Genomic DNA, 22,886 nt, shown 5'->3' on the forward strand with positions numbered 1-22,886 from the left:
ATAATTGTATTTAAATAATATTGTGAATTGTGATGTGTTTGTCAGTTGTTTCAACTCAGGCAGTATTACCTGCATTTTTGTAATTTTAAAACACTACTATCCATTTGTGCCTGAAACTAATGAAACATTTTTGAAATAAAAAAATTAGTACCTGATTATTATAGGAATTAATCCAATAAAATTATTTGTTTTCTAGCGCCTGTTTTATGTTTTTAATAATAATTATTGATATCAAACCTCCTTACTTATAAATTACTTATAAAACATTTACCCAGCTATTTAAGGTCCTCTGTCTCTGTCTGTCATGTTTCCAATATGCCAGACAAGGCACAAGCTGTTAGCTGTATATTTTTATTAGTAAGAGGAGTATTCGCTTGTTGCAAGCATCACATTGTAAGGAACATTACACGTTCCTTTAATTATAAGACACTTGTTAAATCGTTGTAAACGACAACATTATTGTTATTGTGCCATACGAGTTATTTTTATACGATGAACAATTGATTGTTATATACAGGGTGTAACAAAACTTAAGTGATAATACTTTAGGGTGTGTACGTGTTCCTTGTAGATAGCTCACTGTGAAAGTAGCAGCACTGAAAGACCTTTTTTTTTTCGCTTTTGTATGGGCAAGCGCGCCAGCGTCACGAGTTTCCCCATACAAAAGTGAAAAAAAATTACTCTCAGCGCTGCTACTTTTCCAGTGAACTCTATACAATGGAGAGTATACACACCCTAAAGTATTATCACTTAGTTTTGTGACATCCTGTATTTGATTATAAATATTTTTTTGTGATGTCTTGGTCAGGTTGTTAAAGTGGAACGATTTTAGTAACTCCAACACAATTTAAAAGAGTTTCTTGTAAAAAACAGGTGTATCTGCAGAAATCAGTAACATCAGTCGTTGTTTAATTAAATTTGTGATAAATACCTAAATATAATATTTTATAAATATTTGATAAAAATATAAGTGATGAATATTTAAATAATATTATTTTAGTAAAGCAGATATCCCTTTGATTAGAATTACCTAACATTGAAATTACTATTATAGTTTTTGTTTGTGGACCAAGAGCCTGCGACGGCCAGACCTTCCTCGTTTTTTCGTAAAGCTGAAAGTTTACCCGTTTGTGGCCTTTACAGAGGTCGTTCCTTCCACTTGATACCACCAAAACGACACCACTGCACCGGTGCTGTAATATGGAATCTCTAGTCCGTAATCCATATGACATCACCCTAAGATGACCATTTGAGTGACAGATAAATATAAACTTTACTGCTTGAACTTGGAGTTTTCATATCAACAACTAAACAACTATGTAACATCACTCATAGTCAGTAGTCACTAGTCAGTGACTCTAGACTACCCTAGAGAATACATATGACACCACCGGTGGTGTCGTTTTGGTGGTGCCAAGTGGAATGATCGACAGAGGTAAGAACGACCAGCAACTATGGAGTTTCCGTCGCGGTTACTTTAGGACTTAGGAGGTATCCAGTTCTGAAGGTCTACCTGACCTTCGAGAAAGAGCTCAATTTCATAGCTTATATTCTTCGCGGTAAGTAGTGGAATCTCGTCTTCCAGTGCCGGACATTTTGACAGTGGCTTCTCACTGCTAGACACCCGCAAAGTCTAATACTTTGAATATTTAAGGGTGTCTGGCGGCTGTCAAAAATGTCCACCACTGCAAGGCGAAATTCTTCCACTTATCGCGAAGAACAAAAGCTATGAAATTGAGCTTTACTGTTTCTGGAGGTTCAGGTAGACCTTCAGAACTGGATCCCTCCTTAAGTAACCGCGACCGAAACTCCGTAGTTGTTGGTCGTTCTTACCTCTGTAAAGGCCACAAACAGGTAAACTTTCAGCTTTACGAAACTGAGGAAGGTGTGGCCTTCCTCAGTTTCGTCGCAGGCTTACTCTATAGTATTTGATATCATTCTTGAATGCCAATGTATATATTTTAATAAATGAATATTTTATTTTATAAACTCGTTTTATTTTTATGAAAAATAAAATTACCTAAAGACCGTACCTGACCGTACTGTAATTGAATCAGTGATAGGCTTGCCTTAATACGACTGATAGATTTTGTTTCTGGGCTACATTCTAAATTCTTGCCACAATTTTTTACGTGCTCAAACTATTCTAGTACGGAAGCCCTAGAACATTTTTTTTATTACTTTCAAGAATTTTTTTTGTGAGTAGCTTCATTTTGATCAGACAAACATTTTTATTTGCGAAAAATCTCGATAGTGCTAACAGAGATAGAAAGGATTTCATACTTTGAATTGATGGTCCTAAAATATGGACTGTTTTATTTGTAGACAATGTTATCCTTAAATTATATGACTATTAATTTATCAATATACAAAAAATCTGCTCGTTAGGGTTCCGTTATAGGGTTCTATAAACAACAAAACTTGGTTGACCTTTCTATTTCTGTTAGCTACCACTTTTGACTTTCAAGATTTTTTGCAGTTAAAAATATTTTTCGTCTTATCAAAATGAAGCTACTCACAAAAAATTTGCTTGATAGTAATAAAAAAAAATGTTCTAGGGCTCCCTTACTATTCATGTGGTCATCGACCCCAAATCCAGGTCACATAGAAGTATGTAGGCTACCACGTCTTACCAGTTACCATCCAGTTGCCAAAAGTTCTGTACTCGGCGAAACATGGCGGTAGCGGTCACTGACTCGCTGCCAGAAACTCGGCATTTTCTATTTAAACCGCGATTGACAATGAAGTGTCAGATGTTGCTAGTCCATTGTCAATCGCGGTTTATATAGAAAATGACAAGGTTTTTGACAGGGAGTCAATGACCGCTACCATGTTTCGCCGTTCTATTCGTTGCTATGGAAACCAATGTCAAAACAAACATGACGTCTCTGGAGAAACATGCTCAAATTTTTGTTGTGAATAGTTTTACTTTAGTTATAATGTGAAGGAAAACTAATGGCAGAGTTTCATATACTCGGGCAGATTTTAAGTGTGCATAACTTTAGAGATACTCACTCCTTGTTTTGTAGGTATTCGATTCAAGCGGGTAAGAAATTGTTTGATTGTGAAATTCAGTGCTTTTGTGTCTATCAACCTATTACTAACAAAAACTATTTCGATTTTAGGTCCAAACTGGACCCTGATATCAGGTTCATCGGAGGGACAAACACTGGCGGGCCAGCCTAATCAAGAGAACATAGTCTATTGGTCTCATCCAATCGATATTCATTACGTTGCCAAAGGGATCCAAGGTAAGTGACGCAGTGCAAGCAATATAAACTATAAATAACCTATCACTTTGCTGACGCAAATAAAAAAGTTCAAAAATTTCAAGTTTGGTCCGCGCGCGAGTTCTAAGGAATTAAATAAAAAAAATCGGCCAAGTGCGAGTCAGACTCGCGCGCGAACGGTTCCGTACCGTTACAGAGCAAAAATAGGCCAAACGGACGGACGGACAGACAGACAGACAGACAGACAGACAGACAGACAGACGGACAGACATCGAAGTCTCAGTAATAGGGTCCCGTTTTTACCCTTTGGGTACGGAACCCTAAAAACTGATGCATTCCTTTATTACATTACTTTCTACTTTACTACCTTCATCTTTGCTTGCTTAATACTTTGCAGGTTGGCCCAAACTGATATTCCAAGTGAGCTGCCTGGACTCTCTCAGTCGGACGTGGGTGGTTGGGTACGGGTCGTGCGTAGTGCCGGCGGCTCCTGGCCATCACAGTATCAGGGTGGCTTGCTGGGCGCCCGCACCCACCACGCTGACTGATAAACTCCGACAGACGTTCCTGGGCGGATCGCACAACGTTGCCAATATAGATGTTATAAGCTTTGGAAGCGATAGGTGGGTATTTTTTAAAGATTAAGTACTTTTTTTTTGGTGAAAAGTCGACGAAGCTAGTGAGCATGTTTGCAACTTTCTCACGCATGAACTATTGAACAGATTTCAATTAAATTTGGCATGGTGGAATGCGCTGGAATAACACATAGTCTGTTTTTATCCTTAAGTTACTTAGTATCTACTTTGTTTCGAAATTATGTCGTGTTAGTTAAAATAACATTATTAACGTGCTCCTATTTGTGTAGTAAAAATAATAATATTATGAACTTTATTTCTTTTACTAAACGGCACCTTTCCATAAAATGATGCTCCATTTCCAGGTTTAAGCTCACCACTCAGTCCAAAGGTGATATAGAATTGAGCTTGGATATAATACTCAGGAATTTCAGTCAGTTCGGTGTAGAGTACAAATGAGCAAGATGAACCCCATGACTTACCTCTGCTTCACTCTCATGTCCATACTAATACAGTTCTGTTTGATGGATTTTACAAATGAAACCGGCAAGAGCGTCAAAAGTATAGTGGATATTAACCAAACTAACAGGAAAATTTCGAACGATGTCATAAAAAGAATTACTCAAAAACCACATGCACTCTATTATCGCACAAAAACGGCCAGCGCTAAAAAAGGAGAAAATTCTGAAGTATATCCTAACTCTACAATAACCGAGAAAATATTTACTACCACTGATTTGGTTACCACAGAAATTGACCTCTTCTATGAGGACGGCAACTCGACGATAGATGGCGCGTTTACTTCGGAGTCACCGCTAGCGACGACTGAATTCGATAATGTCACGGAAATAACGTTCCTCTACAAAACGTCTACTGTAAAACCTCCAAAAGAAAAGAAAAATATTAAAAAGCAGGACAGATGCTCTTGTGACTTACTTGTAAATAATATTCTTCTATTTTATTTACCTTCTCATATTATTATAGTACTCGTAAGTTTCCTACTTGTATTTATCTAACCTTATTATTTTTCAGTTCGAGTTGTGCGATATTAATTGTTGCTGTGATACTGATTGCACCGATCAAGAGATAACACTATTCAATAGCTGTGAAGGATCTCAGGGAGAATATCAGAAACGTTCACAACATGAGTTAACTCAATGTAGTAACAACGCCATCGAAAGCTTATTTTGCATCGTTAAAACTAATTTGCCCGAGAACAAAGAAATACGACCCAATCAGGTAAAGTGATAGAATGATTACCTACTTAACGTAAAGTATTCATAATTAATCCTTCGATCGTGGATTCTTGGAAATCTATTGTTATTCTATTGTGTCTCGCTCACCGGTGAGCTTATGGGGCTTGTGATGGGTTAAATTAAAATTATCATTAAGGGAGATCGCAGACGACAGACTTCCTCACAGATGACAGACTTCCTCGCCATGCCGACTGTATGGGCGCCGCAGACTCGATCGCACAAAAAGTCTGTCGTCTGCGATCTCCCTAAACGCCTCTGAGTGAGGTCGTTAGCGTGTCTCTATCCTCGCGTTCCATTTAGCGTTAAAAACGATCAAAACGCTCAAAGTACGCATTTTGAGCGTTTTGATCATTTTTAACGCTAAATGGAACGCGGGGATATATGTAGCGTCATCCGTACACGACGCTGCGAAGCCCTTATAAGCGAAAGAGTAAGTCGCTTATTTTTGGTAAGGTTTGCGGCATCTGAGCATAAACGCCCTAACTTATTACTTTTTCAGGCTGATACTGCAGTCATTAACAGGGTGTACAAATGGCACACGGTTGATAAACTAGAGCCCACGGCTACTACAAAAAAAGCCACGTACAAGATTGGGGATCCTTTACTATTATTAAGTAAAGGAACTTTAAAATATTTAGGTTAGTACTTAGTGGTATTTTAACTATAATAAATGTTTATTTAGAGGATTTTAATTAACGTCCACTTCTTGTGTTTCAGACATACCAATTCCCTTGGTGAACAACTACTGTAAAAGTAAGAAACCGATCCGTTTCTTAGTCAATGAAGTCGTAAAGTGTAATGTTAAATTAAAAGAGATAAATGCATTGCAAATATTAAAAATAACAGAAGAAGCTAAAATAGTGACATATACTAATAGTTCTACAGGTTTGGTACGTACTTTTAAGCCTGATAAAAACTGAATGGTTTACGGTTTCGGTCACACTATAATATAATATCTTGCCTGTTTATAGGATTGCATTGCTGTGACAAATTATAAAGTTTTATTTAGTATTGCGTGTACCTAAGCATAAGTAAAGAAGCGCTTAAACGGGCAATAATTACGGCAATAATTGCTCGGCGATACGAATGGAGCGATCTGGAGCAATTAGTGGAGCAATATGGAGCAATTTATTTCATATCGCTTAAATATTCGATGGCCACATCACTCAATATTGTATTGCGCAATATTGCTGCTCGTTGCCGCAAATTGCTTGATGTAGTCGTGACGTCAAAGTTGACGAGAATTCACTGGAGGTTGAGCAATTTTAGTTGATTGTATAAGCGCACCATTAGTGTTGATTTTGGTATTCATATCTTTAAACTTATCGATTTATGATTGCAGAATTGCTCATCACTACTTTGTGCCAACTGGTCAGTCATATTATGCAATGAGGAGGCCTGTCAGAATTACAACCAGCAATTGCACGAACCTACGTGCTCAGAGGGCTACTGCTCGAATATTGCATACAGAATAGAGTATACATTATATTGCAACGAAACTGGAATACTCACGTCCGCCATAAAACTTTACGTGAAGGATGTTTCGACGACGCTTCAATTTATTCAGCAAGAAATTAGAGTTAATTTCCTTATGGCGAACGACACCAGTAGGATAATTAAGTTGAGTGGCAACCCTGGCTATGTTCAGGGTTTGCCGGTCCTGGCCTCGACGCTAGCGAACAATCAAACGCAACAATTTTACAACAACACCCAGAACGAAAACTACATTTTGCTGCCAGACAACAAAAACGGTATGTGCGTACTAAACAATATATTAAATAACAAGCTTAACTTTGACGAGAACAAAAGGATAAACTGCAAATTCACCGTTGAACGAATTAAGTCCAACAATGCAACAGATATTTGCGTAAAAATACAGGACCGTATCAAAAATTTCTTACGCCTAAATAGTGACATATTCGTTTCGCCTTTTGGCAAACCTCAGGAGAACGTAAAATGGACAATATTAAGTCAAATTAATAGAACCAACGTGTACGGAGGCTATAATCCAAAAGACTCGCTATTGTTGTGCTATAATATTGTAACAAGATTTTCATTTACAATAGTATATGTAGACAGTGGGAAAAATGAAAACAAAATAATAGAAGCACGGATTGTCGGGACTCCTAGAAACCTCACCATGTCTAGTAAACAAAATTATTTCTTTGTTTTGTCTGTGGACGTAAAGTTTATAGATGCGAGCGGTCCCGCCATGAAAGTGTACGCTGGCGCGCCGCTCCTCAGTATCCATTTGCCCAAAAACTTCTTCCTTCCGTTTTATTAGAATGTATATTAGGTTTAGAATTTAGAATGTGTGCTAAGTTTAGTTAGTAAATAAAATATCTATCAATAAACAATAATTTTATTTTGAAATAATTAAATACTTTCGTTACTTCTATAACCGGTTCGTTATCCGACTTGATACTGTGACTGCCTGCAAATAAAACCCAATTTAGATGAGTTGAACTAGAAAACATACTTACAATATTCAAATAAATCTAACTTCTAAGATTAAGTATAGAAATGTTTCTTTACTGGAAAGACCCAGTTGTTTGTAGCGACGCATTAAAAATGTCCCATCATCACTAACATTGGGGAAGCTAAATAAAAGAAATTATTTAAAAAAGAGAATTTTAATTTAGAACAACTATATGCTATGAAATTACGAGGAACACTTACACATCGAAACAATCAGAATAAAGCATCGATTTTTATATACATTTTTTACACCGATTATTACATTTCAATCCGTACTTATATAATTTTCTTACCAACGATATTACTGTTACAAATTACAATCCCATTAATCTAAAAGTTATCATGAAAAATATATGAAGCATTGCCAACACAATAAATATGTTATTATATTTTAAGACAGCCTAGTAGGTTTCAAGCTAGTATGGAGCGTCACTAAAATGATTTTTGGATGATATATTTCAGAACAATTATTTTTCACTTCATCGCATTTACATGTCGCTCTCAGTTGCCTCCATTGAGTATATTAGCAGGTATTTTGCACATTAATTTTTATCATGCTTTAATAATTCGGCGGACCAAGCCTTATCAACATTCGATAGCGTATGTAAACACCATCAAGCGATTTGCATTAAGGCCTCTCTACACTTGGGCTATGATAATCATGATTGCGGTCTATAGCATGCAAAATCATATAATCAAAATGATAGACGAATATTCCACGTCCGTAATCGCGTGTATTCGTTTATCATGGTCCAACGTGGACAGGCCGACATATGAAAACATAAGTTTTGTGTATTTACTATTTATGTTATGTATATTTCATTTTTTTTACTTCATTAACATTTTTTTTCAAAGAAGAAACAGAGATTTGTGTTGCATTTTCATAATTAAACTAATAAATAAAATAACCACTGAAAATCTGAAGATCTCTCGATCGACCTGGGTTTGTCGTGATTACAAAATACATAATTATTATATTCACATAAAGACTATAGATTTTGGAAGTATGTATTAGTATGTTCCTATATTTTTTCAATTTTGTAAACATTTTGTCTGAAATATAAAGAAATAATAGCTATAAAGAAATATAAGTAACTTAGCTAAGAGTTTTAATAATATAATTATAATAAGAATTATAAATTACGCAATAAATCAGAGGAGACCAATGTAAAATTGGGTTATAAAACTACATAAACAAAAACCTACTCGTAAAAGTATAATGTTAACTATGATAAAACTATATTCATTATAGTACGCGCTTATAATTAAAATATTCACGAAGTAGAGGGTTGTTGTGTTGGAGGAATACGTCAGATTTAAATTGCAACTCATTCAATATCAGCTGAATTAACATCAATAAAAGTTAAATCGACGTAGGTATAGATTTGTGTATATTAAGTAATGATTAATGAATAATATATTTTGTATTAATCATGATTGGGTTCTAGTGGATTCCGGAACTAAAGCAGATAATAGGAAATTGGAAAATGATATTGTGTTAACAAACTTAAATCACGATCTTAACTCTTTTTAAACTCTACTTAATGGAGCATGTCATTTGGGCAAACAAATGCCATACACAAACGCATCTAGAGCGGCAAGGTTGACAACTTTTGCTTTGTACGTGAAATAACACGCATTTGGCAACCCTATTACCAACTGGAGATGCAAACGCGGGGGTCAAGTGCTAACAGTTACGCACGCAGTTTATTGTACACGAAAGACGAACGGTACACGCCAATCACACGTGTACCGTATACTCGGGCGTTGTACGCCAATGGGCACGCACGCGCGGTTTTGTACGTGTACGCTAGCGGGTACGCATGCACGTTTCCGCACGGTAGCGGGTACGCTCGTACATGTACGTACATGTCTGCGGGTACGCGGGGCGAGGTGTGGTGGGCGGGGTATGCGGGGCTACGCACCTATGCGACGTAGGTGTAGACTTTGCGGTCGTCGGGCGTGCGCGCGAGGTACTCCCGCTCGATGAGCCCTTCTATACGTTTCTTGATGACGACTGGCGACGGCAGGAAGCGCGCACGCAGCTGCTCCGTTACCTCCGCGACTAGCAACGTATGCTGAAACGTAATAATTTAAGTGAGTGATGATCGGAGTGAATACAATAAACCCTCCGAGAACAGTTGTTTGCCGAGTTATTACTTACTGCCGCACTCAGAGACATTTAAATATGATTAAGCTTCAATTTAATGAATGGCTATGCTTCAATAAAATTAAGGCGTGATATTGACAATAAAATTGCTCGTCTAGGCGGCCGGTAAGGTACACATTTCAATACATTTGCATTGTTTAGGTGGCCTTGAGCGGTATATTCAGGCTGACGTTACATGACAGTTCGAAAGGAACCAAATTTGTAAAGGTAATTATAGTATAGGAGTTACGTTTCCTTAGTTTTTATTATTCGTAGCATTTAAGTAATTATTGTTCGTCTCTGAGTGCGGCAGTAAGTGTCAGTACATTAAATGGATAAGAATGAGAAATATTCACGGCCACTAGTGTCCGACCGAAGGTCTATTTTTGGCCGAAGCCAAAGCCGATTAATCGGCAATCGCCACCACCTTCGGCCGAAGCCGAAGGTTTATAATCTTAATCTCGACTCTCAGTAATTAATTTTGTTCAAAATTTTCTATAAGCTACAATGAATATTAAAATTATTTCAAAACTTAAATATTGATAATATTGGTTTACCTCTATATTGACTGTTTCATATAGAAGTTGATTTAGAGATGGTAATAAAAGCTTGTGATTTTGTGATTTATTTATTAATTATTTGTAGTCGTTCAGCTCACGCACTGTGAGCGGGAACCTAAGCGATTTCTATGGGACCTTATTCAGGGTGCTTAGAGACAAAACATACTAAAAGTCCTGACGTCTAGGAGGTGAGCCGGAGGGAAGGGAGGGTGACAAAAGTTTGAGACTTTTGTCACCCTCCCTTCCCTCCGGCTTTTGGCTTGGCGTTGCCGCGTCAAGGGGTGTAATGAGGGGATGGGGGGATGTGCTTACAGGCCTCTCACTTACTGAACGAAGCATAGAAGCGGTAAAGCTACTACTATATATATATATCTAGGTACTGCTGAAAATTTTTAAAAATATACTAACCGCCATCTTTTTTCTAGCTTTCATAATGCGAACAATAGCTGCTTCTATTTCGTGTTTTCTGTCTTCGTCGACCTTATTGCGGGTTTCACGTCGTTCTGGCTCCGATTCACCTTTAGCGGCTACCGTTTGAATCTTCACTCTGAAATGAAAATAATATAGTATAAGCCCTTAAATAAATAAGATATATTGGTACCAATTACATCAACGCATGTATGGAGATAATTCACTATTACAATGAACGACACAATTGTTAATTAATTATAATTTATAACATTAATTAATACATTTTCGACATACCTATGAAGTTTAGATGTGAAAGCGTCGTTGACGTAGAACTGGTTTGAAGGTTCGATTTCCTTCGTCTTGGGATTTTTGATGAGTACCCGCTGCGTCGGTTTACCCATAGCCAGAGATTGTAGAGCGCGGACCAAGTCCTTTTCAGGAACATCTGTCTCGTTAAGTATTTCCTGGAACGATAAACAATTATTTATTAATACATATACCCAGAAACGTTCGAACAGATAAATACGCTCAACAAATTCGTAACGATCGTACTAATTTAAATATAATAGCTTATCTTCGGCCATAATATTACCTGGCAGTATGTTTAACACTAAAAACTGAACAATGGCTTTATTTATTTACAATATAGAAGTCCAAAAACGTACCTCGTAAGTTAGCCGCTCGCGCTTGTTGAACAGCAGCAGCACACACATCTGGAAGGTGGAGACCTGTATGATGTGTCTGCGGGGGGCGGGCGGGGGCGCGGGCGAGTGCGGGGGGCTGGCGGGCGCGGCGCGGAACGTCGCGTGCAGGTCTGCGTTGCCGAGTTGCGGCTGAAGCGACAGCTGCCGTCCCGAGTGCTTCGCCAGGTAGAACCTACAAACGAGACGCATTATATATATATAGCATAACATGTGATATACACTGCCTGCTAGTGGCGGGGCAAGACCAACATTTGATGTGGGCAAGATATATCTTGCGAGCCCCCTGATAGATGACGGTTTTGTTGAGAGAAAGAATTTTTTGATACTTAAACTTTTATTTTCAAAACTTTTTATTTATGAATATTTGAGTATCAAAACTGGTAAATCCTTAAAAACCTAGTGGTCCAAGAGGCGCGAGGCCCCTTAGACCGCGAGGCTGTGGGTGGTCGCCTACGCCTTACGTCGCCCCTGCTGCCTGCTTTATACTATTGTATATTATTAAGTTTGTGTGTTTGATGAAGAATTTTGAATTATTACGTAATAATTTGGCCCGCATGTGGAAAATTTCACGCTATCCCGTTTTCGATAAAAATGCCCTAAAAACTGTACGCTGAAAGAGCGAGTGTATTAAAATGCGTGGATACTGGATTGTCATCGGCTGTCTATTTTCTCCTGCTGTTGAAGTTTTAACGTTGAGTTTTAATTTAATGTATATTTTGAAGTTTATTAAGCCAAGATGCCAGGAAAAAGATCGTTTTTGCCTTTAAAATATTGGTATGATTACTAGTTTTTTAAAAACAAAACTCACGATCTGTAGACTTCAAAAGCGCTGCGCGGCGCAGTGGGTATGTTGCATTTGGGTGTGGCGCTCTGGGTCGGCCAGAAGCCCGTCGTCAGCACGCGCACGGATAAGTCCACGCCGTGAAGGTTTGTCTGTAGACGCAGAAAACCAATAAACACTTAAAGTGTGGGTATTCACCCCTCTACTTCTTCCTTCTTTACGTTTAAAACATATTAATACCACTAAAAAATATTTTTAGAAGTAAACAATGGTTAGCAAATATTCATCTATATATCTTATATATAGAAATTAACGCGAATTGTAGATGCTATTTAATTTTAAGGAAGGTATTAGAATTACTTACCTACTAAAATATAACTTACCCCAGATGATAGAACATGCTCTTTGAATTCGTCCATTATTGTGTTTGATACGGTCATATCTTTAAACATTCCCTCTAGTTTCGATGTGAATTGGCAGCCACATTCAGTCTAAAATGTAAGAGAATAAAGCATAAGTTTTATGTACTCAATAATGAAAAGAGTTTGAACCGTTTTGTATGGAGCGTGGCATACCTACCTAATTAGTTTCAAGTACTTAAAATGGTATATTTTTGTGTTATGAAACATACGTCAATCGACAGAGAAAATAATTACAAACAACAAATACTCTTTGACAAAATGTCGTAAATGTTATACTTTTTAAATATTTCAGGTTCTTTATCTAAAATGTTACTTATTTTACATTTTCAAACTGAAATAACTCAGAAAGTATATTATTTACGAGATTTTGTCAAAGAGTATTTATTGTTTGTAAACATCTTCTCTTTCGATTGGCGTATGTTTCATTGGTGTACACCAAAATACGACAGGTATGCCAGTAAGGTTCGTTATTCTTTAAAACGTATAAGATAAACCAAACAAAATAAACTAAACTAACGCTAAACTCTACAATACGATTTATTTAAAAGAACCTGCTTAGAGTCTATGAACATGTATCATGATTGGTGTTTGCAAAATTCTTTATTAAGAGAACATTTAAAACGAGTTATATCAATAGACGACTTTAAGCAAGTTCAGAACTAACGAGTTTAAAATCAAGACTTACAGGAAGGTGTAAAAAAATAAAGAATTTTGCAGGGAAACATGATAGCGGAGTGAGTGGATATTGTTTTTAATTCCATGCTGTGTTTTCTAGCTGCGACACGTCACCGATAATACAGTGAAAGTCGCGCGGTTCCACGTCTTTTAACAAGTTCTCTTTCTGGGGAAATTGACAAATCCAGAAGTATTTGTATAGAGATGGTTATAGTAATTTTACTTTTGAATTAAAAAGGAAGATATCTAATTATTTTTAATATGCACACGCGCTACGTACATCCCTATTCTCTACTGTTAACATTTATGCAAAGCATCCATTGTTCGACTTTTTAGTCAGTCAATCTTTGGCTCTTCACAATTATTAGTCACTCAATATTTAAAATAATTTACAGCGTTATTAAGAAGCGATACTTTACCTTCAACTTAGAGATCATATTCTTCTCGCTGTCATCAGAAACGGATTTGTTGAGCAGAAGACGTTTGGCGAGGTGCTGCTTGTAGTAACGTTCGAACACATCTTTCTCTTGGAGGAATCGGAACAGTACCATCGTCTTGTCCAATACAGCTTCAATTTCTTGCTCACTCATCTGTGAGTAAAAAATTTATAAATAATTTGTTGAATCAAATTTTTTACGAGGCTTTTGATTTATTTGGCAATCAATATCATAATTAATTTATTTATAATATTGATTGCCAAATGAATAGGTACTTACCAAGTTGATGAACAAATATTCAATACACTTACCCCCTTTTCACCCTTCTTAAGTTTTCCATCGATAAAGAGAGACAAGAACTCTGGAGACTTATTATTGAGGTTGAGGAAATATTCAAAGTCTGATCCAATCATATTTTTGAACATTTTGTCGTTGTTGAACGAGTTATGTAGGAAGTGGTCAAATCTGTCCTTCAGGTCGAGAAGATTCTGAAAACAGGAAATTTTAACATTAAATAGTTATGTTATGTATGTCTAAATAATAAAAGATGCGATACGAGTTTACCACCGAATCCACTAATACATTGGCCACGGTATCGGTGACGACATTTGTAATGTACTCGTGTGTTTATGAAGGTAAGATACATTACAAGGGTGGAAGTGCTCATAATAAATTATTATATAAGCTTGAATACATACATGTGTGCGCTGCACATACGTTGACATATGAAAGTACATGGAGGTCTACATGAGTATAATATTGTACAAATATATTGTGTGTGTGCGATCCGAGTTGGTGTTCCTGTTAGTGCGACACGGTGTGTTATACCTGTACGTAGGTGATGGCGTTGGTGTTGTGGTGCGTGTCGGTGACGAGCGCGCGGCCCTGCTCGCGCAGGTGGGCGGACACCGCGTCGGCGACTGTACGCAGACCCTCGCTGACGCGCGACAGCAGCTTGTACAGGCACGCCAGCTCCTGCGTGCGAGTATGCGTCAGCATGTGCACCACGCCAGAGTTCTCCATCTGAAATCATAAACGCACCGTCCCTATTATTTTCGTCTGTAAAATAGTGTTGATTTTCGCAGCTTATAAAAGCAAAAAGTCGATATTTTTAAAATTAATGTTATCAGATCATAGAATCAGAAATAAACAGATAGATTCGAGGACCGGTTTTTCAAACAGGTATATGAAGCGTGAAGAGACTATATACACATAAATGTGCTTCTCTTATATTAAATACCAGCGTAGCCACTTGTAGAGCAATTGAAAGAGTAAGTACTTAAATTAATATAGCAACATTTGTAACATATAATATAAATACCCATACATTTATTTTAAAATTCTTAGATATTAATTTCACTTCACTCATCATCAGCATACAGACCTCGACGATGGTCTTCATGTGTCGCTCGATGAGCTCATGCTCGAGCACAGCTATGACGCGGGGCTCGGTGCTGTCGTCGAGGTAGTGTCGCGCGCGCTCCGCCTCCTCGCCGATGCGCGACTCCACGCGCGCGATGTACACCGCCGCGCTGTTCTCCGCCAGGAACTTCTGAGATTCCATCTACAAACGCAATACACTCCTGTTCGACACACCCAGCGTGAGAGCCTGTCCACACGGGCGTTGCGTCGACGCATCGCTGCCGTTTGACGCATAGCCGGCCACACGGGCGTTGCGTCATCGCAGTGTTATTACGAAGCAGTCCGTCAACGCCGCTGTCACGACGCAGCGCACCGTGTGAACACCTTGGTTATTATTATGTAAAACAACGCAACGGCAGCGCTGCGTCGACGCAACGCTGACGCAACGCGCCATGTGTGAAGAGACAAGTAGCAACTTGTCTCTTTCATCTGTGCTCAAATAACATAATATGGCTATCTCGTTATCATAAGAAAAAAATAATCTAAGAAAAACGAAAGAGGTAAATTAATATAGATCAATGAATGATTTTATATCTACTCAACAACCAGACCCAAAAATGTATTACTTAGTAGAAAGAAGTATTATTTTACACATAATTATTCTTTGGCGAGGCGAGTAAAGGTAATCTGATGTCATTTTACTTTCGTAATGTACTATTAAATGTGGCCAAAAAATACAAATTCATAGCAACAAGGCATATTGCCTTTTAGTTCAATAATTATTGAGAATCATTTTATTAGATTATTAATCAACACAGATGTTACTAATCTATCAATACACTTATAATTTGTCTTTGAATCTTTTGGCTCAGGTTCATAAAATTGTCGTCCTACACTAATAATAGTTTGTACCCGATAAAATTCAGCCGATTGATGTAGGAAGGGCTTTTCGAAATCCTCTTCATAGACAGCTCTGGAGTTGATGCCGAGCACCATGAGCATTTGACAGGCATTTCTGATGGCGAGTCGATCCACGACCTCGCCCCGACGCTCGCGAGCCACAAGCTCCAGCAGCGTTTGCCGCAGGTGGTCGCGAATGCAGCCGTACCGTACTACCTGAAGGGCATAACAGCTCTGTGTAAATTATAATGGATGAGCCTTAATATTCACTTACATTAGTGCGAGTACAGGTGATTAGTGATTAGGAGAAAATAAAGAACTTGCACTAAACAATCGCTGTCCACACTTGATTTCTCCTGATTACTAATCACCTGCACTTGTACTTATCAAAGTCAATACAGGCCCTTAGTGAATATCATGCAAATAGATCATTGAGTGTTGAAATAAAATTTTATTTTACTTGAATTAGCTTTCACTTAAATATGTAGATACAATAATAAAAATCTAATGCCATAAAAATATTGAACAAACCTGATCTCTAAATATAATGAGTCCCAAATTATACACATTGTCAACGTCATTCTGTTGAACATATACTCTGTCCATATACATAAGTATGTCGCGGATCATAATCATACTAGTTTGGTGGTCTGTCCATGCATTGTTAAGAGTTTGCAGGAATCCATTGTGTAGGGAATGAAGCACATCCTCACGGACCTAAAACAAAACCAGGAATTGTCCATGAAAATAAAATGCAGAAAGATTTTTAGAACACTTATCTATTAACTTCTCTCTGTAATTAAATTAGTCATTAATGACTGTGTTAATCCATATAATTACCAAGCCAGAATTATTATAGCAAACCTTGGTTTCAAGATGGCTCGACACAACTTCCTTCAGCCCAGTGTACAGTCTTTCCCCGTGTTTGTGAAGGACCATGGTGTATGCATTGCGATAAAGCTCTTCAAAAGAAAGGCCAGAGTTGTTCTTCTTTTGAATTTCTTGTATTGCATTTTTAAGCAGGCTCCATATGCTCGCCACATACTTCTCATCCATAGTCATCTGAAATGTGTGCGATCTCATGCATGAGGAAAGAGCCAAATTATAATCCAATTTTTGCTTAACTTACTTACAGAGCCAAATTATAATCCAATTTTTGAATAGCTTATTAAGCTAGTTATCTATTCGGATAAGTTTAGTTACCTATTGTTATAATAATTTGTAAGGTTCTTATCTACTCTTTTTTTGTAGTATACTCAAATATTCATAATAATTAATTGTGGTTTATTTTACTACTAATAATATAAAACTCTGTTTTATCTTTTACAGACTACAGAAATAACAGACTACAGACCACAAAAATAACAGACCCATGTATCAGGATACATTTGATAGTGTGGTTCAGAGTAATTCCACACTTGAAATTTTCTTGTCATTTTGTTTGTTTAAATATTATAACATAATAAATGGATATAAAATGAACAGTATGTAAATAATTTACAAATCCTCAGATGTAAAATTGTTAAGACTCACAAAATCATGTTTAAAATAATTTGAACCGTGAAGCAAAATAGTTTTGAATTAAATCACTTGTCAAGTTATTTGTCAATGTAATGTCTTGCCATTGTCCTTGCAAAAGAGTATGTAATTAAAAACTGTATTTTATCTATGTCTCGAAAGGGTATAGGATTTTAAATTTAACCAATACCATTATAAAACTTTAGGGTCCCCGCAGATATACAATTTCAATGTGGCCGACTAAATCGTATAGTATACTGTTAGCTATGGCGGCTTATGAGAGCTTGCACATTGCATCCAACTAAAAGTTGTACAATTTAGTTGGATGCAATGTGCGAGCTCTCACAAGCTGCCATAGCTAACAGTCATACTATACCATTTAGACGGTACTTGAAACTGTAAGTCTGCGGTCGCTCTTAGTTATAAATGTTATGGTACCAAGCAAAACATTGAAAGAATTGTTAAAAACATAATATTGTTTATATTAGACAAAAGTGGAGTGGTTGATTATATTGTATAATAATTATGTTGTGTTGAGGTCTACTAATAATAAAAAGTAAGAAAGAGTAACTGTGTCCAAAATTTGTTCCGCGAGTCTACAAAATGAGATCCAAATAAGTACATGCATTCTTTATGCATGTATTCGGTACATGATTTTGTGTATTTTATAGAAGTGACAATAATATCAACGGCTGTCAGCTTTATTTCGGAGTGTTATTATTTCGTAGCTATTGTCATATTTAATTGTGCGAAAAAGAACAAAAATCAAAACGGTTGAAGTATGGGAGTTACATTTCCTTAGATTTTTTATTATTCTTAGGTTGAGGTAAGTACTGTTTCTCTAATTATTTGCATCTACATAGGTACTTGTTTTTATACATATAATACTACACAATACCAAAAATACTTACGGGAAAGGCCCTGATCCTCATTTTGCCAGGTTTGTCCTTAGGCAATGTACTCTTCAACATTTGGATTTCGGTGTATTAACTTACGCTCTATAAAGTTTCAATTTCTTTAATATTATTTCATTTAGGGCCAGAATACTTCATTGTTAGCCCGATGATCAATTCTGAAAACAGTTTGTTTTTAATGCAATGCAAACATACTCGTTTTTTTATGGTGCATGCGTATCCATAGACAGTTTGTACCTAAGAAGTTATGTTGTTTATCAAGAACTAAATATAATAAGTATCCGATAAACAGTAAAAACTTATGTTCAGAACGGTGGTAAGCTGCGAAAATGAAAATCAAAATCATAAAGAGTACCTCTTTCCTTCATGGTCTAATTTTTACATTGTCACTTTAGAATAGGACATTTTGCCGTTCAGGATTTAAATAATTGATAAGTCGACCTAGCGGATGAATTTATACTTACGTTAATACGATTGCTTGTTATTTCAAGTCTTACACGAATGTATTTTTGTTGAAAATCTTTACTGCATTTCTGTCATAAATCCACAGTTCACTTCAGTTGTTTTACTTCATTTTCGAACACCAGAGATTACAGAGCAATTTGACAGACTATAAAATTTACAGATTATAATCATATTTTTTACTCTACTTTTATTGGGTTGTTTTCTTTTTTTAATCTCCACCAGACAGCGCGACGATATGAGGATGACACTACAATGTTGCTACTTTTTAATTTCATGACTCTTTTGACAGACTGTAATTATTCAAATATATATTTTTTTTCAATCTATAATCGATAATGCATTACAAATTAAAATGGACATAATAGCTAAAAATCATTCTGAAAAAAATGTCTCTTTTGGAAAAATACCAGTAAGCTGAATCCTAAGCCGAGCCTTCCAATGTCTGTGGCTGGTATTTGTGATCCTGTTGGAATAGCGAGTGCTTTCCAAAAGTGCTTCAAGATATCCTCTCTACTTCCTCGGCGGAATAGAGTGCTATGGGGCCCAAGTGCCGACGAGGAAGTAAAGGTTAGATTCAGTGCTAAAGAGGTTGCCTCTATTATTAAAAAAATGCGTCGAGGCAAGTCTCCGGGACACGATAGTCTCAGTGTCGAGCACTTGAGATATGCTGGGGTGCACTTGCCGCGAATACTTGCTATGCTTTTTAATTCTATAATCTGCCGCAGACGTTGATGTCTACAGTTGTTGTGCCTATTATAAAAAATAAGACGGGGGATGCCTCCGACCTGTCCAATTACAGGCCGATATCACTGGCTACTGTGACTGCCAAGGTACTGGACAGTCTGCTTGACAAAAGGCTGGAACTGCATACAGATATAAACGATTCTCAATTTGGGTTCCAGCCGGGCCTGTCCACTGAAAGTGCCATTTATTGTCTTAAGCAGACTGTGCAGTACTACACATCCAGGAAAACGCCGGTATACGCTTGCTTCCTGGACCTGTCGAAGGCATTCGATTTAATGTCATACGACAAATTGTGGCAAAAACTTGACGACGAAACCAATCTGCCCAAGGAACTGATTGGACTCTTTCAGTACTGGTACGGTCATCAGAAAAATAGTGTAAAATGGGCTGGAGTGTTTTCGGAGTGTACGGGTTGGAGTGTGGGACGAGACAGGGGGGGGGGGGGGGGGGGGGGATAAGCTCGCCCCGCCTCTTTAACCTGTACATGAATCGGCTGATAAGTGAGCTCAACAGCACCTACATAGGATGTCACGTTAACGGCGTCTGTATTAATAATGTGACAGTGTTAGTTTTTAAGTATATATAAAATATGTATGTTGGTTTTTTAATAATATAAGTTATGCGGACGATATGGTGCTGTTGAGCCCATCGATCAGTGCGTTACGCAGGCTTCTCCGTGTCTGTGAAGAGTATGCGGTGGAACATGGGCTCAGGTATAACGCTAATAAAAGCGAATTTATGGTTTTTAATGCAGGCGCTGACAGGAGTCGCAGAAGTGTACCTCCTGTGACTCTTGGCGGTGTGCAGCTGATAAGAGTCGACCGAGTTAAATATCTGGGTCACTGGGTCACCGCCTCTCTTTCAGATACGGAGGACATAGAGAGGGAGCGTAGAGCGCTATGTGTGCGCGGTAATATGCCGGCACGTAGGTTCGCACGATGTAGCAGGGACACAAAAATAACGCTCTTTAAAGCGTATTGTCAGTCGTTCTACGCGTGTAGCACAATAGACATAAGTAGCCTATGGGTCGGATTTACGCAGCGCTCATATAGTACGCTCAAAGTCCAGTACAACAACATATTCAGGATGCTGTTTGGTCTGTCGCGTTATTGTAGCGCTTCCTCTATGTTCGCTGAGGCACATACAGACTGTTTTCAGACAATTATTAGAAAGAGATGTGCCTCACTCTGGTCGCGTGTGCAAAACAGTCCAAACAGACTCCTGAATGTGTTGGGTAGCAGGTGGGATTCCATGTTGTTGAAGCATTGGGTGCAGCTCCATGCTCCAATAGCCCGGTTCCCATATATTTAATTTTTTTAACAATATGTAATATAATTCCAATTTCTTTTATATTTTACTAACACTAGAATAAGGACATATTGTTGTAACTACCACTATGGATGAAAATCTGAAATAAATGAATTGAATTGAATTGAAATGAATAATCGGCTTTGAAGCATTGAGTGCCGAATAGAAAAGTCACGTTTCAAAGTCCCATCATAATCTAGCAACTATATTACAAAAATATTTGCACACGTATTAATAAATAATAACACGTGTAGGAAATTAGGAATAATCAATAACATATCTAAATACAGTTCGACAAGGCTTTAATTGAATGTGTCAATGTCAGTCAATCATCAATGTGCGCTGCTGGTAAAGGAGAACTGTCAAAAATGATGTTTTTGTATGATAGAAGATAGAAGATAGTACCTCAATGGTTAGTTCCTTTTCTCGCCACGTTCATAAACAGTCTTGTCGAACTCTATTATCGAAATCGGAGACAACGACTATTTTTTCCTGTCCCCTTGGTGTGGAACGAACGCTCCAATACTTTAGAGTGTGTACGTGTTCCTTGTAGAGAGTTCACTGTGAAAGTAGCAGCTCTGAAAGACGAAACATTTTTTTCACTTTTGTATGGGCGAGCGTCACGAGATTCCCCATACAAAAGTGAAAAAAAATTTTTGTCTTTCAGCGCTGCTACTTTCACAGTGAACTCTCTACAAGGAATGAAGGAACACGTACACAACGCGCTCAACCACTGAACCACAGAGGTCGTATTTATTAAAGAATTTTGTATTCACCACAAGTTCATCGAATAATGTCCTACCTTTGGTCCTATCTATATAGGTATAAGGTAAATGTCCTATAATATATTTGTGTTAGCATTAGGTATTTATAATAAGTAATAAGAGTTATTAAAATGAAAAGCAATGCCCACATTGAAAGCTTTAATTAAAAATATTTTTTTGTTTTAAAATTAATCAATAAATATTTTTACTTTGATATTAACTATTAGATATACCTACCTTACGAGCTAAGTATACAATGTAGATGCACCCATCACTCATTGACCTAAGGAGTGTGGCCGGCGGCCGCAGTGGTGGCCACCAAGTTCGAGCTTACAGATTTTACAGGTTGTGATTTTACTTTAAGTACGTGAAAACGTAGGTTTGATACGTGGGAGAGCCATGCTTCGGCACGAATGGGCCGGCTCGACCGGAGAAATACCACGTTCTCACAGAAAACCGGCGTGAAACAGCGCTTGCCCTGTGTTTCGCCGAGTGAGTGAGTTTACCGGAGGCCCAATCCCCTATCCCATACCCTTCCCTACCCTCCCCTATTCCCTTCCCTTCCCATCCCTACCCTCCCCTATTACCCTATTCCCTCTTGAAAGGACGGCAACGCACCTGCAGCTCTTCTGATGCTGTGAGTCCATGGGCGACGGAAGTTGCTTTCATCAGGTGACCCGTTTGCTCGTTTGCCCCCTTATTTCATAAAAGAAAAAAGCGGATGCGCGTATCGCACACTGTGTCAGGGACTCGGGGCGCATCGGCGCGGATTTTTGCTCGGCGGATTTCCGTCAATGCGACACGGCCCGACAAGACCCGCTGCGCCCCGGCAACAGTGTGGTATAGGAAACATGTGGTGACTTCGGTTTCGTGAAAAGTATTCTAAGCATATAGCTACCAATAAGTAAGATTTTGCACCGAGATATACCTGGTATACCGTGGTTCGGAAGGTGCTGAGAGAACTCCTGATTCTTTATAGATACAAGTTTGGGAGTTTCGGCGTTGTTTTAAGAACAGAAAGCATATGCTACTATGCAAATTACATTCATCATTATCATCACTACCATATTATACCATTTCATAGTCTTTTAGATCGAGACTCGAGTTTGTCAAGCGATAATTTAAAAAAAACTATACCTACCTAATATTATAAACCTGAAGAGTATGTTTGCTTGAACGCGTCAATCTCAGGAACTACAGGTCCGATTTAAAAACTTATCTCAGTGTTAGATA

General features: G+C 37.8%; 3 protein-coding genes across 6 annotated transcripts; 2 read left to right on the plus strand and 1 right to left on the minus strand.

Moving 5' to 3' along the window:
* Nucleotides 1–2,897: 2,897 nt before the first annotated feature.
* Nucleotides 2,898–4,298, plus strand: LOC121740283 (B9 domain-containing protein 2). 2 transcript variants are annotated; one of them, XM_042132948.1, is made up of 4 exons: nucleotides 2,898–3,046; nucleotides 3,126–3,251; nucleotides 3,628–3,853; nucleotides 4,171–4,298. In XM_042132948.1, the coding sequence occupies exons 1-4, from the start codon at nucleotides 2,956–2,958 to the stop codon at nucleotides 4,262–4,264; spliced, it is 537 nt and encodes a 178-aa protein (XP_041988882.1). In that variant the 5' UTR covers nucleotides 2,898–2,955; the 3' UTR covers nucleotides 4,265–4,298. The 2 variants fall into 2 exon arrangements, with proteins under 2 accessions (XP_041988882.1, XP_041988890.1); XM_042132956.1 differs by having other exon boundaries at nucleotides 2,898–3,025.
* LOC121740266 (tectonic-1) lies at nucleotides 4,270–7,382 on the plus strand. Of its 2 annotated transcripts, XM_042132923.1 has the most exons (5): nucleotides 4,270–4,743; nucleotides 4,838–5,044; nucleotides 5,561–5,699; nucleotides 5,779–5,951; nucleotides 6,404–7,382. In XM_042132923.1, the coding sequence occupies exons 1-5, from the start codon at nucleotides 4,270–4,272 to the stop codon at nucleotides 7,343–7,345; spliced, it is 1,935 nt and encodes a 644-aa protein (XP_041988857.1). In that variant the 3' UTR covers nucleotides 7,346–7,382. The 2 variants fall into 2 exon arrangements, with proteins under 2 accessions (XP_041988857.1, XP_041988860.1); XM_042132926.1 differs by lacking the exons at nucleotides 5,561–5,699; nucleotides 5,779–5,951.
* Nucleotides 7,383–7,407: 25 nt separating this feature from the next.
* LOC121740254 (cullin-3) lies at nucleotides 7,408–18,955 on the minus strand. Of its 2 annotated transcripts, XM_042132912.1 has the most exons (16): nucleotides 18,837–18,955; nucleotides 18,370–18,530; nucleotides 16,805–17,002; nucleotides 16,472–16,657; nucleotides 15,953–16,156; nucleotides 15,063–15,242; nucleotides 14,507–14,701; nucleotides 13,990–14,166; nucleotides 13,661–13,831; nucleotides 12,528–12,635; nucleotides 12,172–12,296; nucleotides 11,325–11,535; nucleotides 10,954–11,123; nucleotides 10,657–10,795; nucleotides 9,465–9,617; nucleotides 7,408–7,495 (listed from the first exon to the last, which is right to left on the minus strand). In XM_042132912.1, the coding sequence occupies exons 2-15, from the start codon at nucleotides 18,427–18,429 to the stop codon at nucleotides 9,465–9,467; spliced, it is 2,277 nt and encodes a 758-aa protein (XP_041988846.1). In that variant the 5' UTR covers nucleotides 18,430–18,530; nucleotides 18,837–18,955; the 3' UTR covers nucleotides 7,408–7,495. The 2 variants fall into 2 exon arrangements, with proteins under 2 accessions (XP_041988846.1, XP_041988836.1); XM_042132902.1 differs by lacking the exons at nucleotides 18,370–18,530; nucleotides 18,837–18,955 and adding an exon at nucleotides 17,311–17,433.
* Nucleotides 18,956–22,886: the final 3,931 nt, after the last annotated feature.

The sequence above is a fragment of the Aricia agestis genome, chromosome 1 (genome assembly GCF_905147365.1).
Source record: "Aricia agestis chromosome 1, ilAriAges1.1, whole genome shotgun sequence".
Classification (NCBI taxonomy): Eukaryota; Metazoa; Arthropoda; class Insecta; order Lepidoptera; family Lycaenidae; genus Aricia; species Aricia agestis.